At 39.1% G+C, this 15,631-nt stretch overlaps 2 protein-coding genes across 16 annotated transcripts in view; one reads left to right on the top strand and one right to left on the bottom strand.

The window, feature by feature from the left end:
* rap1gap2a (RAP1 GTPase activating protein 2a) overlaps nucleotides 1–12,584 on the top strand; it is a 73,347-nt gene extending 60,763 nt beyond the window's left edge. For all 11 annotated transcript variants that reach the window (XM_067506420.1, XM_067506418.1, XM_067506419.1 and 8 more), the window contains 18 exons: nucleotides 56–277; nucleotides 367–470; nucleotides 1,740–1,818; nucleotides 2,383–2,436; nucleotides 3,355–3,438; nucleotides 3,548–3,648; nucleotides 4,127–4,256; nucleotides 4,570–4,725; nucleotides 5,041–5,112; nucleotides 6,091–6,177; nucleotides 6,286–6,426; nucleotides 7,933–8,082; nucleotides 8,863–8,975; nucleotides 9,067–9,165; nucleotides 9,392–9,512; nucleotides 10,450–10,552; nucleotides 10,669–10,742; nucleotides 11,022–12,584. In XM_067506420.1, the coding sequence (XP_067362521.1) occupies nucleotides 56–277; nucleotides 367–470; nucleotides 1,740–1,818; nucleotides 2,383–2,436; nucleotides 3,355–3,438; nucleotides 3,548–3,648; nucleotides 4,127–4,256; nucleotides 4,570–4,725; nucleotides 5,041–5,112; nucleotides 6,091–6,177; nucleotides 6,286–6,426; nucleotides 7,933–8,082; nucleotides 8,863–8,975; nucleotides 9,067–9,165; nucleotides 9,392–9,512; nucleotides 10,450–10,552; nucleotides 10,669–10,742; nucleotides 11,022–11,030 (1,899 nt within the window). In that variant the 3' untranslated portion in view covers nucleotides 11,031–12,584. The remainder of the gene's footprint in view (nucleotides 1–55; nucleotides 278–366; nucleotides 471–1,739; nucleotides 1,819–2,382; nucleotides 2,437–3,354; nucleotides 3,439–3,547; nucleotides 3,649–4,126; nucleotides 4,257–4,569; nucleotides 4,726–5,040; nucleotides 5,113–6,090; nucleotides 6,178–6,285; nucleotides 6,427–7,932; nucleotides 8,083–8,862; nucleotides 8,976–9,066; nucleotides 9,166–9,391; nucleotides 9,513–10,449; nucleotides 10,553–10,668; nucleotides 10,743–11,021) is intronic.
* si:dkey-52l18.4 (uncharacterized protein LOC560708 homolog) lies at nucleotides 9,250–15,162 on the bottom strand. 5 transcript variants are annotated; one of them, XM_067506437.1, is made up of 7 exons: nucleotides 14,906–15,162; nucleotides 14,732–14,785; nucleotides 13,914–14,249; nucleotides 13,551–13,775; nucleotides 13,403–13,431; nucleotides 13,156–13,271; nucleotides 9,250–10,525 (listed from the first exon to the last, which is right to left on the bottom strand). In XM_067506437.1, exons 2-6 carry the CDS (start codon nucleotides 14,781–14,783, stop codon nucleotides 13,173–13,175), a joined length of 741 nt encoding a protein of 246 aa, XP_067362538.1. In that variant the 5' UTR covers nucleotides 14,784–14,785; nucleotides 14,906–15,162; the 3' UTR covers nucleotides 9,250–10,525; nucleotides 13,156–13,172. The 5 variants fall into 5 exon arrangements, with proteins under 5 accessions (XP_067362538.1, XP_067362537.1, XP_067362536.1 ...); XM_067506436.1 differs by having other exon boundaries at nucleotides 9,250–9,559; nucleotides 14,906–15,161; XM_067506435.1 differs by having other exon boundaries at nucleotides 9,250–13,271.
* Nucleotides 15,163–15,631: the final 469 nt, after the last annotated feature.

A 15,631-nucleotide genomic window follows, 5' to 3' on the forward strand; every position in this document is an offset into this window, starting at 1 on the left:
CTATTTTTATTATATTTTTGCTTTTGTGGTCCTCCCTTCTGCCCTCCTGTTCAAGGTCCTGGAGAAGGGTGGTCCATACCCTCAGGTAATCCTGCCACAGTTTGGTGGTTATTGGATTGAGGATGTGGAGGCACCAGCAGGAACCCCTTCCTCCTCAGAGTCCAGTTTCTGTGAGGAGGAGGATGGTGGAGAGGGCATGAGCCCTGGCGGAGGTCACAGTTACCGTCTGGAGTGTAATAGCACAGCTCGCGCCTACCGCAAACACTTCTTAGGCAAGGTCAGTGTGTGTGTATTAATGTCTGTTTCATTGGGTGTCTAGCAAGTGAAGTCTGGTTTCATGTTTGACTCTTTTCCACGCGACTACAGGAACACATGAACTACTACTGCACAGGGAGCAGCATAGGCAACCTCATCATGTCCCTGAAACATGAGGAGGCAGACGGACAGGAGTTTCTGCGGATCATGCTCAGGTACAAGGAGTAAAATACACTCTTAATATCCTTATTTGATGCGCCCAACAGCAAAATATATTTTAGCATCATAAATATCAACACTTGTGCTACTGAAGTTCACTATTTTTTATTTTTTGTTCATATTGTCTAATATGTGAAACTTCACCACGTTGTACTGTACCTATAATAATCTAGACCAGGGGTCACCAAACTTTTTCAACTACTTCTTGGGTACCGTTTAATGCGATGGGCTACCAGTTTGATACACACTTTTGAAATAACAAATTTGCTCAATTTACCTTTAATTATAAGTTATTATTATTAATTAATTAAATTAATGACATTCATCTATGTGAAGACACTGATCATGTTAATGATTTCTCATAGTAAGTATTAAATGTGATAGAAATAATAGAATAGCAAAAAAAAGATTAGATGCAGCTCATTGGCGCTATTATTAGAACAGGCCCACTGGCGACTCATGCGGTCCTTGCAGGCGACCTAGTGCCCGTGGGCACCATGTTGGTGACCCCTGATCTAGACCTATTAAGGTTCAGGTTTTTACTTGACAACAGCTCTTGACTGAAAGTCAGACAGTCACCAATGTTAGTAGGGGACTATAGACTGTGTGTCGGGATGTAGATTAGTTGCCCATTAATTGCAGGGTCAGTGGTTCAACTCCTGGGTCCTTCTGTCATATGTCAACGTGTCCTTAAGCAAGACAAACCGCCAAGTTAGTTAGTGTGTCAGACAGTCATTGGTATGTGATTGTGATTGTGTGAAAGGGTAAATGAGAAGCACTGTAAAGCACTTTATAGACCGATAAGGTAGAAAAACACTATGTAAGTGCAGACCATTTACCATCAGTGTGGATCACTCTGTTGGACCAGCTAAAAAGCTTTTTTGTCTTAATTAATTCTGAACAGATTTGTAGTGCTCTAGTGGACAATATTCTTGTCATTACAACATTTTCATTACCAGGAGGCAGAAAACAATGAAGTAATGCTATGTTTCTTTTTAGCCATTGTGAGGGGACTGTAGTCAGATGATGCCTGATCTCCCTTTTAACATCACCATTAACATCTTCAGTGTCACTAGATTTGGTGTTAATCAGACCATTATAAGTTGATGTGTTTTCTGCTGTTGTTGAGTTTTGCTAAGACTAAACTCATAGCTCATATAGTAGATCACAGCTCTTCAATTTTTTCACCTGGTTGCATACGTTAATGAAAACATCAAAAGTTAATAAATCTGTTTGGTGGAACAAATGTTTTCATGTTATTGCAGGTCAAGGACCAAAACAGTCCAGGACAGGATCTCTTTAGCAGGCATCAACCAGCTGCCAAGTGTACCTCAGATTGCCAAGGTAATCTAGGGCGTACAAGAACACAGGTTTTAAAAGAGTTTGTTAAAGTGTGTAGAAATGTATAGACACTCCATGTATAAATTCCAACAAAAGAGTAAAAGTATTGGGCTAAATCAATGAAGAATCAGTAACAGAACACAACGAATCTATGTAGAAAAATGCAGCTAATAAAGTAAAATAGAACAAAACAAAGCAAGTGGATGAGACGTTGTTAAAGTGGTTAGAAATGTATAAGAGGAAAGTACCCCTCATATTTAGCCATTCAACAAATCAGACTTCTGACTTTTCCAGTGTTGAAGGTCAGACCTTAGGGCACCACTATATCATTCTTTGAACATACCAAAAATACCTTTTGGTGAAAAGAGCTACAGTATTGTCTATGTTATAAAAAACACAGCTGGAACAACAGCTAATGAAACTACTCTCCAGTGAATTCTCAAAATTAAATTTTGCAAATTGTGCATAAATTGTGCATAAACAAGAATATATTGTTTCCACTCTTTTTTAGGGTTTGTAATTTCTCCTTACATGTTCTTTCAAGTGTCTCTCTTTTTTTCCTTTCAGCTTCTTTGTGACGATGCCACAGGCCTGAAGTTTAACCCAGTCCTTTACCCTCGGGTAAGTTTATGCTAAATTCTCGCATTGTGACCTCCTCGCAACCAGCCTGACTTCAGCTCTTGCAGTAGGCAAGCTGTTGAAAGACAATGGTGTCCATGCATTCTGCTGAAAATACATACATATTTAATACAATCCACTTATGTCCTTTGGCATTTGTGAACGTAAATTGCAGCACTGTCTTTTTATCATTGTTTTTATTATTCTATTCTTGAAGTTGTTGTTTTTACACTTCATTAAACTTCCCAACCCTTCCTACTCATCACCAGTTTTCAACCGGCTCCTTATGGTTCTTATTTCGAAAGTACATGTACTGTATATGAATGGTATTATATATACCTCTGCCTTCCATATATTAAAATGTTTCTCTGCATGAGGCTGAAAAACTATTCCAGATGGCACTGAGGTTCATACATAACATGCACTCCCGTGAACCTGAACTAGGAGTGAGTTAAAAGTCTGTCATATTGCCCTTTAACTAGAATAAATGGCATGCAAGTTATCACATTTTCCCCTCATAAGCCCCCTACCTCTCTAACATCTGTCATCTTCATTATAAGTATATTATTCAGAACTGATTGATGATATAGGGTGATAACAGCTTTCTAATATGGAAATGATGGATTTGTTTCTCCTCCTGTGAACCGGTGAAGTAGCGTGAGCTTTCATCCCGGCTCCAGGGAAGGAAAAAAAAACCATCTGTCTGTTAGTCTGCAAGAGGCAGCAACAGGATCTCTACCCTCGCTGGGGGCCATGACAGTTTGTCGCCTCTCTGCCTTATGTAACAAAGGCCCCATGATCCTGCCCTGCAGGAATTTTGGAGAGGGGGAAAAACTTCAGCAAACAGAAAGTTTGTAACGAGTTGGAATAGAAGTGAGCGTATGGAGTAAGTGAGAGATCATAGTTTTGTTGTTTGTACAGGGATCTCAGTTGGTAGTGGCATATGACGAACACGAGGTGAACAACACCTTCAAATTTGGAGTCATCTACCAGAAGTTTGGACAGGTTAGTGACTTTACTGATCTTGTCTCTCTTTACCTTACACACAACATCAGGCTTGATACACTGTTTTATGTCTTATCTCTTCTACAATTATTGTGTCTCTGCCTGACAGACATCAGAGGAAGAGTTGTTTGGGAACAATGAGGAGACACCAGCTTTCAAGGAGTTTCTCGGCATTCTGGGAGATAACATTGAACTTCAGTACTTTAAAGGGTAAAAAATGGGGGAAATGGAGCAGGATGCAAGTGAATAATACTAGCAGAGTAAAGTGCAATTAAAATGTTCAAAAGCAGGTAGCAACACTAGAGAAGTAGAGAAGAAAGTGCACAAGGATCAAACAAGGGATGTCATTACAGAGTATTGCATTTGAATGGAATAGCAGGGTTTAATTACTGTAACTTCAGAGCGATTTTCCCTGCTGTTCTGGCCTCACTATGCAAACGAAATTAACAGGTTAGTGAAACAGATTCTAGTACCACATGGACAGGTAATAAGAGGTTCGTATACTCCATTTATTGCCTTGCAGTTTTCTATTGTGTTACTTATAATGTTAGGCTTTATATGGTAGCTGACATATTACAGTCGGGCTGCAGCTGGAGATGAGATGAAACTGACCTGAATAATTACTGCAAAATGAAATGTGTGTTCGTTAAAGGCTGTGAACACGACGTGTGTTTTGATAATGTGGCAGGTTTCGAGGTGGGCTGGATGTGTCCCACGGACAAACAGGGTTGGAATCTGTCTACACAGTCTTCAGACAGAGAGAGATTATGTTCCATGTGTCCACCAAGCTTCCTTTCACAGAGGGAGACGTCCAACAGGTAGCAGGCTTAAATACTGTATTCACTATTGACACATTGAAATTACAATTGATTTAGCTGCCAAGTTAAGTAAAACTATCACTATAGGTCAGGTACGGTTATTGTGTTGTGCTGTCCTCGCTGCTAAAATTACAATATTGACTGCATTTTAAATCCAGCGTGTGCAGGTTAAATGTTTTGAACTAAAATCTGCTTGTAAAACAGATACAGTAAATCCATAAGGTATTCAGTTCTGTATATGTAATTTTAATGCATCCTCAAAGCTACACTACCACAAAATAAAATCTGTCTCCTCTTCCTCTATCACCTTCAGCTCCAGAGGAAAAGGCACATAGGAAATGACATTGTGGCTGCAGTCTTCCAAGAAGAGCCCACACCGTTTGTTCCAGACATGATTGCCTCCAACTTCCTGCATGCTTACGTGCTGGTGCAGGCTGAGAACCCATGTACAGAGCACACGACATACAAGGTACAAATTAGGTCTATGTGTTGAAATGAAACTATTTCTGCTCCAGGGTGCTCTGTAATAACTTTAAATGAGTAAGTCAAACAGTAAATGTTTGAAAATGGCAGTGGATGTGCTCAGCTGGGGCAGAAAACAAACTCTGGACATAAAAATAACAGCATATGAAGAGACACATCAGTGTTTGTGATGAATCACACATTACAAGAAAAATGCTCTCTCATTTAACTCAGAATTTGTTTCATCCTCTCAGCTTGAAGCCTGAGCTCTACTGAAATAAACAGTAACATTTTATGTCTATTATTTGTTTTGTATCAACAGGTGTCGGTTGCAGCAAGGGAGGATGTGCCTCCATTTGGACCCCCTCTCCCAAACCCAGCAGTTTTCAAGAAGGTGAGAGACAGTTTTTAATCTCAAGATGTGGCAGTAACTCAAATTAGTGATTACTGGATCAATTAATTTTCCTTAAAACAAATAACTGAATCAGTCCAGTGGCAGTCAGTAACATTGCACCAAAAAGGAAAAATGTGTATTTGGCAAAATAAAACATTAAATCATCATTTGAACTCTGCTGAGCTATAGAAAAAACACACTGCAACAAAAAATATAGAAATAGTTATGTCTAACATACGAATCAGCCAGTTAGCCAGTCATTTCCTTACATTTTCTTTGGAAAAGATTTGTAATAAAAGATGCCTTACTCATGTTTGCATTATGTATGCTGCACCTACCTTAGTTTAGCATCTCAAGGACTTGAAACTGGAAAAGCTATTGAAGTTAATTTGAAAATATTACACATTTCTGAACTATTCAGTATGTCTGTAAGTGCTGGTACTGCATTTAAAAGTTAATATAGCTTTAAATTTGGTAAGGGATTTTTATATTGAACTATATTGTCATTTCAATTTGACTTGGGACTTGATTCATGACTTAATTGCTTCGACTTGTGGTTTACTTGTGACTTGGAAAACAACATCTGGCAATATAGTATTTTTACTCTTGAGGTTTGCACTATTAAAAAATAAAATTCTCATATTCTTCATGTCTTATTTTGAACAAAGCAGGAGTGGGTTGTGTTATTTCAGATCACTCCCGCGAAGGAGAATCTGCATAATAAATAACATCTGACACAGTTTCAATAGAAGATTCAGTTACTCATTTAGATCTGGATTTCATTGGTCCATTAGGACAAGGACAGAGGATATGTGACAAATGGAAATTTAAATCAGAGTGTTTGATAGTTGTGGTCAGATACAATGTGCTTTGAAACTATAATCTGAAGGGTGCTGATAACCTTTTTCGTTCCTCATTTTTGCTGCCCACCTCTTTGGCTAAATCATCCAACTCTGCCCCTTCTCTCTCTCCTTTCAGGGTCCTGAGTTTCGAGACTTCCTGCTGACAAAACTGATCAATGCTGAAAATGCCTGCTACAAATCCGACAAATTCGCCAAGCTAGAGGTGACACACGTTCACACAGAGGCACTCAAACACCACAGCATGCCTTCAATCACAGTTCAGCTTCTGCCATAATCTCCTTAGCTCATTGCATTTGTAAATTTATTCAAGGGGCGAACAAGAGCCGCTCTGCTTGACAACCTCCACGACGAACTGCACAGACAGAGTCAGGCCACGCTGGGTCTTGGCCAGGTGGGAGAGGAAGACAAGCTGGAGAATGGGGGACATGGGGGTCTGCTGGAAACCTTCAAGGTGAACACAAAAGTGGACAGAAATACACCGTATAATCTTCTTTCAGCTCTGTGACATTTATTTAATTACCATTGTTACAGCACACCAGTGTGAGGTTTACTCACTGTAGGTCAACTAAATGTCACAAGTCTGCAAGATGATTTAAAGCGCTAAGCCACTGGTATAATAGTTGCTGTTTTTTCTTTGGGCTTAAAAAGTTTGATCACACCAGAATCTGAAAATACACTCACAAAAAAAGTTAGACATATTCGATTTTCAGGCGAAATTTATGTTATATTATATCATGAAAGTAGGGCATTTAAATAGAGCATGCAATGGTCATTTCTTTATTTAAAACAATTTACTGAAACAACAGCTTACAAAAGAGGTGGGTATACCACAAAAGAAATGTATTGTCTCAATACCTTGTCAATTGTTAGGGGTTACCTTACCAAAATGCGAACAGCATGATGGGAGAGGACTGTTTAAATACAAATTGTCATTGAACAAGAACATTTAGTGGTCGATTCATGGATCAGACTTGATGCATCACATTGTGATTTTTGTGGTTAATCACCTTGTTAAAGGACGGCATGTTATGCAATAGGTACTGAAACACTGAAATGTTGGACATGTGCATTTAGCTTTAGAGAAGTTCACCCGTAAAGGTTATAGTGCATTTTTAGGTGCATTCTGAAGTTTCATCTAAAAGTCAAATATCCCCAACTTTTACAGTAGCATAAATGCAAACATTGTTGTGTACATACATGTGGCAAAACGTCTTAGTGATTTTTTATTTTATCCTGTTTTCTTTCTTTGAAAAGACAATATTGATATAATAACTTTTACTTTCTTTGCAGACTAATGTACATGTAGGACAAATAAAACATTAATTATATTGGACTAATGTGACATTTTGGCTCCCTTTCTCTTTTAAAGGTGTTATGGACAGCTACTTTACACTTTCTGCATTCAACCCCAGGGGGCGCTGCCCTCATTGCAGTCCTGGCATTCTCTGTGTATTATCTGTCTGCATTACTGTAAATCCCACAAATTGACACTTGACAATAAACATTATATATAATGTAGTTTGTGTTTGTGATTTCAGAGAAAATATGCTCAGCATTCAAGCATCAGACAAAAAGGGTGAAAAATTCGAAGTTTAATCAAAAACTAATCACACTTTTTAAATTGTATAGTTCTATCTGTAATTTATCATGGCCAAAGGAAATAAGACTTTTCGTTTCTTCTTATCACAGAACTAATGTACCAAAAGCTATAAATAAAAAGAAGCTTAGTAAAACCTGCGCATTCATTTACTCAAACTTTCCTGGCTTCTTCCTTGGAATTTGCGCCCTCTGGTGGTTATGTTTTACAATCGCATGTGTGATACTTTTTCTAATTTATCCAAGAACTTCATTTAAAAATCAGAAAACACCAACTTTCCTTTTACCTATCTTTGCCCTATTTTTTCTGAGTCTTCTCCATTCCCTCATCCCCCCTCTCCATTTCTTCTCCCTCATCCAGAGAGCCATGCGCGTGAGGAGTCACTCCATGGAGACCATGGTGGGATCTCACCGTCACAGGAGTCCTGGGGTGGGAGGTGGAGTCCCGGCCAGTCTCAGTGGAGGAGGACTTCCGCAGAGCACCAGTGAATGCACAAAGAGCACGTTCACTGTGAGTCTAAAGGTGTAGGAAGGGGAAGCCATGGAAGAGATGGTTGTCTCGTCAGGGTGAAATGAAAGGGAAAGTGTTGGGTATTAAATCACTGTTGTGTAACACCAAGATTACTAATGCAAAGATGTAAACAATAGTCTAAGCAATGAAATACTACTGGTAGCAGCAAAAAAAAAAATTATATTGTCACGGGTATTACGTTTTTATGGAGCCAAGTAAGGAGACGGCAAGAGGTTTTAAAGAAAAGTGGGTTTATTGTAGGGAAGTGGGGGAGGGGGAGTTAACACAACTGAAGGTCGCTCGACAAGGACGACAGGAAAGGACACAGTAAAGAGGAATACGACTAAACCAAAACTAACTCAGGACAGAAATCTAAATACATGAGTGAGGAAAGATAACTAAAACACACTAATGCAAAGATAAATTAACAGGGATATATAACTGGAGCTATAGAACGATGCTGACAGACATCGATAAATAAAAGAACAAACAGACGAAACAGGAGTAGTAAATGGGAAAATGACCCGGGGGGTTGCTGTCCAGGGGAAAGCTGGGTTTAAAGGGACGGGGGAGCTGGGGAAATTAACAGGGGCTGGTGACACTAAAGACAGGAAGCAGTTTGAGGGGCTGGAGACAGGAAGTGAAGCTGGGGAAACGGACAAACTAAACACAGTGAACAGGATCATGACATGTATTTAATGACACTCACTGTATTACTCCAGTTCATACACCCATGTTGCACTATACTGATGCCCTTATTCAATAAACTTTAAACTTTAGCCTCCTGGGTTGTCGGCCAAGTCTCCCCTGAAGAGCCCAGTGAAACGGCGCTCGGGCCTCTTCCCTCGACTCCACTCCAGCACAGAATCTCCATCAGAGAAGCACACTCGCAGGTGGGTTGACTACATCTCTGTGCATGTTTTCATGCAGGCAGATGCCAAACGTTGTTGCTTTGTTGTCACTAATGTGTTACTTTGTCTGCAGTGACCAAAAGCCTGTAGAGATCTGCCCGCAGTCCCAAGAAGTGAGGTCAGAGACATCATCAAATCCCAGCTCACCTGAAATTTGCCCTAATAAAGAAAGGTAGGAGCAGAACTAATCTAGAAGGAGATCGGTGAAGTCACACAGAGTAATGCTGTCTATTGAGAAATGGGGACAATATAGATGTGTAATGAAAAAAGCAACTTTAATTTTATTTGATTATTAGAAATTTGTGTTTCCCCCAGATCTTATGTCAAAGTGTCCTGTGGAGCATTTGATTTTCAGCTTCTCCGCATTTCTCTTTCCCGTCTTTATTTTTACTCAACAGACCATTTGGCAAGCTGAAGGAGGTCAGCAGTGGCAGACAGAACATCTCTCGTTCTTCATCCAGCACCAGCAGCTTCAGCAGCACCACGGGAGAAACAGAAGCTCTGGAAGAACTGGAGCAAGTGAGTACAACTCCCGCTTCTCCTAGTTTTTTCAGGTGTTCCCTTATCTGTATGATAGAAAAGAGAGAATTTGAGTGCTTGGCTTGAAGCGGAGTTTGGACCACTGGAAACAGATTGGTGGTAATGTCATAGCTTCCATGGATGAAATTGTTTGTAATTACAAAGAACTCGCTAATAGTGAGTGTTGAATGTCACCACAATGATTATGATGATTACAGCCCTTCTTACTTGCTGAGTGTCAGATGAAAGCACTTGTCACTGCTGTTTCATCTATTATGCTAGGAAAGCTGTCAGTTAATCACAGATGTGTGTGTTTAAAATTGTTAAGCTTTTATTAAAGGAGTGAAAAGCTAAAGTTCATGATGCAGTATGGAAGCTAACAAGGTTTAATCATATGAAATATAAGATACAGAATCACCTTTATGTTACAGAAGTATGAATTATTTTTTATTCTTAAAGGCCCTTAGTACATTTTTAGTAGTTTAACATTGTGTCAAACATGCTTAGGATTTTTTCATCAATACAATATCTGCAAGGTAAATCTGAAGCCACCAGCAACAACTCATTGTCTCAGTTTAGTATAAAGCTTATCTAAACCTATAAAGTAGTTTAACATAAATTATTTGCTAAGCTACTGCACATTGCAACTTGCTCTACAGACTGGTCAGAGTGTCCATGGCAGATTTAAGGCTGTGGCTGATATTTTGAAAATCTGTAATGTATCTTCTATATATGATTAAGTAAACCATATTATTATGACATTATTTTGCTAAACACACTTCTTGCTCGACCCCCTATACATAGAGTAACTTTGCTGACAGACAATTTATTGTCAACTCCAGCAAACATGATTCAGTGTTTCTCTTCTGTTCCTGTCCTCCTTCATCTCTTCCTCCACTTTAACGTAGTGCTTTTCTCTGCTCTCTGTTTCTTTCAGGCCGGCCACCCCACAATGTCGTCCTTCTCTCCCTTCAGTCCTTCCCTCAGTGTGGATAACCAGGGATCAGGTACCCCTGTCATCATGTGCCGCAGCCCAACAGGTAAACAGACAGAAAAAGTAATAGTAACAACTAATAACAGTTAAGTGATGGATTTTTCTAATGATGAACTTGGAAATTCCTTTATCTCGTTGACTTTTACTTCTGTTTTTTTGCAGATGGGAAAAATAAGACATCACCAAGGTCAAACCTGAAGTTCCGCTTTGACAAAATGAGTCACTCGTCTACAAACGTAAGTCCTGAATTTACATCCTGTCTGGTTTTCATATTTCAATAAATAGGATTTTCAGTTGTGCTTCTCGTCACTTTGTGCTGTTAGATGAGCATCAACCTTTTAAAAACATAAACTCCACAAACCTTTGTAATTTGAATTAACAGGCTAAGAAAAATGATTCCCCGATGTGGGAGAGTATAGCTGAGCTAATTTGGTAATAGGCCAAGATTGAAAGGTGCATGCAGTCAGTGAACACTTCCCTCTTACTGGCCTCTTGTTCACTCTTCTCTTTTTCAGTCTGAGTAGCTTTGTGGAATGGAAACAAACAACTTGCACAACAAAAAGAAGGCACGGACTGACAGAGCTGCAAAAAAAAACAAAAAAACATTTACCACATCCACAATATCACTGTCGATCCCCTTCCCAGGCAAAGGATAATCTGACAAGGTTACCAACATCCCGAGAGTCCCCACACACTATAAACCAACTGAAAATACTGTGACAGTGTAGGGAAGAGAACAGCTGACGTGTTGGATTTCTCTTTTAACCAACCTTTAGCCACAGAATTTAATCAATGTTGCAAGCGGCATTTCAGTTGCTAATTGTTCTCATCCAATGGAAGTCTTGGAATGGCTCTAATACTGTGAGTGTAGGCCGAGCTAATCTCTGCCTTAGCTTTGGCTCAAGCATCTTGTTGAATAGAAAGATGAACTAAAATAATGGTAAACTATGGCTGAACTGTTACTTTTTCTAGTCAATTGCTGCGTGATCAGTCAAAGGGCCGTTTTTTGAAGATCAGTTGTCGGACATCCTTTCTGCGTTCACCCTTGAATGGTACTTGTAAAAAGAGTTTCCGTTTTGTCTACACAAATGTGTGCAGACACACAAACACACAAGCCACATGCAAAGATATTTAATTTACAGTAGATGTATAGTAGCAGGGTTTTTTTGATGGCAACAATGGGAGTCCCAGTTCTCCGCTGTAGGATCTGAACTTCTTCTTCATGTATGAAAGCGCTTTTTTAAAAACACATCTTTGATTTCCAGAATGCTTTTGTAAACTTGCTATAGCTGCTACATTTTGCCTACTGCACTATAAACCCAAAATTGCTGAACTAAGTCGATTGGATTTCTGTGTTTGTAAAGGGTAACTGCCATGAGCTAAAGTGCTTGCCTAGTGGAATTTAGTTCACATGAGGAACAGTACGGGACACTCCCAACACATTTTGCCATAAATTTCTTTTAGCCAAAGCTGCGCCTTACAATCTATCACAAGCCCTTTTCACCAATGATGCTTTCTCTGTCTATCAATCTGTCTCTCTCACCATGTGAGAGGATAGAGAACTATTTGGTTACAGCACAGTTGTGGTTAGCCGATTGATACCCACAGTTGCTGAAAGTAAATGTTGCACTCAATGAAAACATTTCACTTCTCGATACCTCCCATTGAAGCTTGCCAGCTCGATGTATCCGGGAAATGTCTCCAGGGTTTTTAAAGTTTCACAGCATGTGAGCTGATGGAGATGACTTGAAAAAGATGCTTCAGGTTAAAAGGAACCTTTAGCAAATCCACTTTGAATGTGAAAATTTTAGCTTTTTTTGTGTATTTTTGATTTTATGCTTTGTTAGTTGTTATCACCCAGTCTCTGCGAAGTAAAATGCAAAATCGCTTACAAGCACAACAGTACATTAGTTCTACTCTAGTTTTCAAATACAGCAAAACCTTGGTCATAAACAGCTAAAGAGAAAGTGAAAGTGGGAGATAAGGCTTGCAAGACACATGATGTGTTTTTTTTTTCTACATAAATGACCAAACTAGTAGGATTTTTGACTGTCTGTGTACTCTTACTGTGTAGAGAAGCATTCCTGTTGCTCAGAAGATGATTAATTATTATGTGATTCTCTGCTACATAAAGGTTTAAAGGCTCCGTTCTTCGAGAAGTACGTATCTGCTACAGTTGGCCTGAAAACAGGTCAGGTGTGTTGATGCACACTGTGCTCAATTAACAAATTTAGTAAGAGATGCAGATAGTGAAACGTTTGGACAGCAGGAACGTCAGATGATAATGTGTGTAGCAGATATCACCTTAACACCCTGCAGCCTTTTCTCTGTTAATATGCTTAATTTATTAGACTAAACCTTCTTTTGCATTGATGTCATGTACAAATGTAACCACAGATTATGCTAATCAATATAGGTAAAAGATTAAATGAAGTATATTAATTTAAAAGAAATCTAAACATGTATATGTATATTTGTTTATGTAATGTGCCATTGAGAATTTATTCTAAAATAAAATGTTGTATTTTGTGTCATTTATTTGACTGCTTTTAGTAACTTATACAACAATACTTTATGTGCATGAACACTATCTGCTCATTATCGTGCGAGAAGTAATACACAACTGACTGTCAGCTAACAGCCTTTTACCTCTGCCTTGAGTGCAGTCAGGAAAATCTGACGGATGAGTACACAGTGGAGTGGGCAGGCGCTGTCATGGCTCCCAGTTGCTTCATCAAATCTTGGGAAATGTCTGCATACAGTACCTGTAAAGGGATAGATGTAAAGGGGTAATATGCAACAACTGAGAGACACAGTCAAGGCATGCCAGAGAAAACAAAATAAAGTTCAGGGGACTGCAATGTGCATCCTGTCTTTAAACAGGATATTCATTTACCTCAGCCCTTTGCTCAGATTTTGGTGGAACTGTAAGAACAGATGCAAAAAAAGGAAAAAGAAAAAAATGATATTGCAGTTAGTAGCGCACAATAGCTCTGTAACTCTCTGTGCTACAAACTACAAATCAAAGTAACAATGGGAAATACCTTTGCGAGGGGAAGTGCTACGTTTCTTTGGTATAGGGCGTCGAGGTAAAGGCGTAGGAGCCCAGTGTGGTGGTTCAGCTGTCTGTGTGGACTGTGTCCCGGGAAGAACCTGATGCTTGACCCTTGAACGCAGACAGTAAGCCAATCCCAGAGAAATGGTAAGACAAAGGAAAGGACTGGCACAGACCAAAAACCTGTGCAACAAATTCCTCTCAGAGGGGACAGCTAGGAGAGGATTCACAAGAAGAAGAATGTACAGAAATGCAATTGGAGTAATTAGTTAACTCCAGAAGTACAATACATTCATGACTCGCAAGCTAAGGAACACTGACATACACCAAACTCTAATGTGAGTCAACATACCTGCGGTTATGTTCAGATATGTTAAATGTCCTCGCTCGATTACACCAGTACCCCATGTGATCTTACATCCATAGAAACCCTCGTCTGATTGGTTAACTTTCAGAAAATTCAAAAACAACCTGGTTTTATTTTCTGAGACCGTCACATTGGTCAAATGATATCGCTCAGTGCTTTCAATTAACTTGTCTTGAGATGAAATTTGAAATATCCAGTTTCCTGTCCAGGGGTCTCCACAGTGTTGGACCACACAAGACAGAGACCCACTGCCCCCTTGAGCTACATAAAATGTGTCACGTCTTGCCCAAACAGTTTGACTGCATTTGCCAGCACTGAGGCCTGAAAAAAAAAGGAAAAATAATTTACTGTAAAAAGAAACTGTATGAACAGAACTAGGACCTTACATAATCTAGCCCAAAAACACACAAGATTGAGTTTTTTATTATACTAAAGAGCGTTCAATAGACACGGACCTACATAATTCTGGATTTTTTGTTTGTTGACCTCAGAATCTATTGAATAAGCACATACTTTCACATGCACAGAACAAACCGTTTGACATTTGTTTTAAAAAGAAGAACAAAATGGATTTTGTGTATTGCCACAGACACAGAAAATTTGGCATTTCAACAACACAATACAACACTCTCGAATGCCCCTGTAACATGTTTGTCACAGCAGGAAGTTGCATTAAAATAATTAAAATTAATTACATACACTGTACAAAACCTTATTTGAAAGCTACATTCACCAAAATCTCATTTCTTTACACTGTTTTAATAAAAGTTTGACAATTGTATCAGCTAAGATGTATTACTTACCAACAGTACCAATGCAGAGGCAGCCGATGGCAGTGAGGAGATAGTCATGCATGTCTGAGAGTGAAAGTGTTGGTTAAGGATTATCTGTGGTTGTCTTTACTTCCTCTTTACAGTTACATGTCATGGTTTGTCTGGAAAGCTGTCAAACATGTATAGTATATTTTGAAAGCATACCGTTTTGTTAAATTCATTTTCAGACGGAGTCGATTGTCCCACTCTTTCTCTCACTTTCTTTTCCTCTTTTGAATAATTTTCCAGGATATGTTTTTGAATTGCTGCTGATCATATCCAGATGGAGGTAAAGGAAGGAAGGTACCCACTAATCATCTGCCACCCTTTCCTCTCACTTCCACAAACACGGCTCACATACTAAATTACAGGAAAGTGATGACTTCATAAGTGGCTGGGAATATAAACTTTCCAAAAGGAAAGGGACCAAACACACACACAAAAAAAACCCAAAAAAAACAAAAGAAAGAAACACTGATACCGAAACTAACTAGTTATTTTGTGTTGTATATGCAATATCTTCTTTATTGATTATTTAAAATACTGTGTAGTTATTTATTCTGTATGTGTTGTTAAATCCTTGGGTTGTTGACTTCAACTCATGATCTTTAGCACTGGGTAACTTTATGGCAGCAACGTGACTTCTCTTTAAAGCTGGTGCAAAAATAAGTCTGGTACATGTACCTTTTCACAATCTGGGGAATTTAAAGAGGGGACCAAAAGGTTTCTTTCAAAATAAAAGCTGATTTTTATAGTTGAAGAGAAAAAGAAAAAGACAAATGTCAGTCTAACCACGCATCTATCAATTATCTACACGTCATGTGTAGAGGTCGCAGAGGAGCCTGACATAGCTGTCCCTGAATGAGAGGCAGTGTAAACCCTGTACAGGTC

Source organism: Channa argus, chromosome 6, assembly GCF_033026475.1.
Source record: "Channa argus isolate prfri chromosome 6, Channa argus male v1.0, whole genome shotgun sequence".
Lineage (NCBI taxonomy): Eukaryota > Metazoa > Chordata > Actinopteri > Anabantiformes > Channidae > Channa > Channa argus.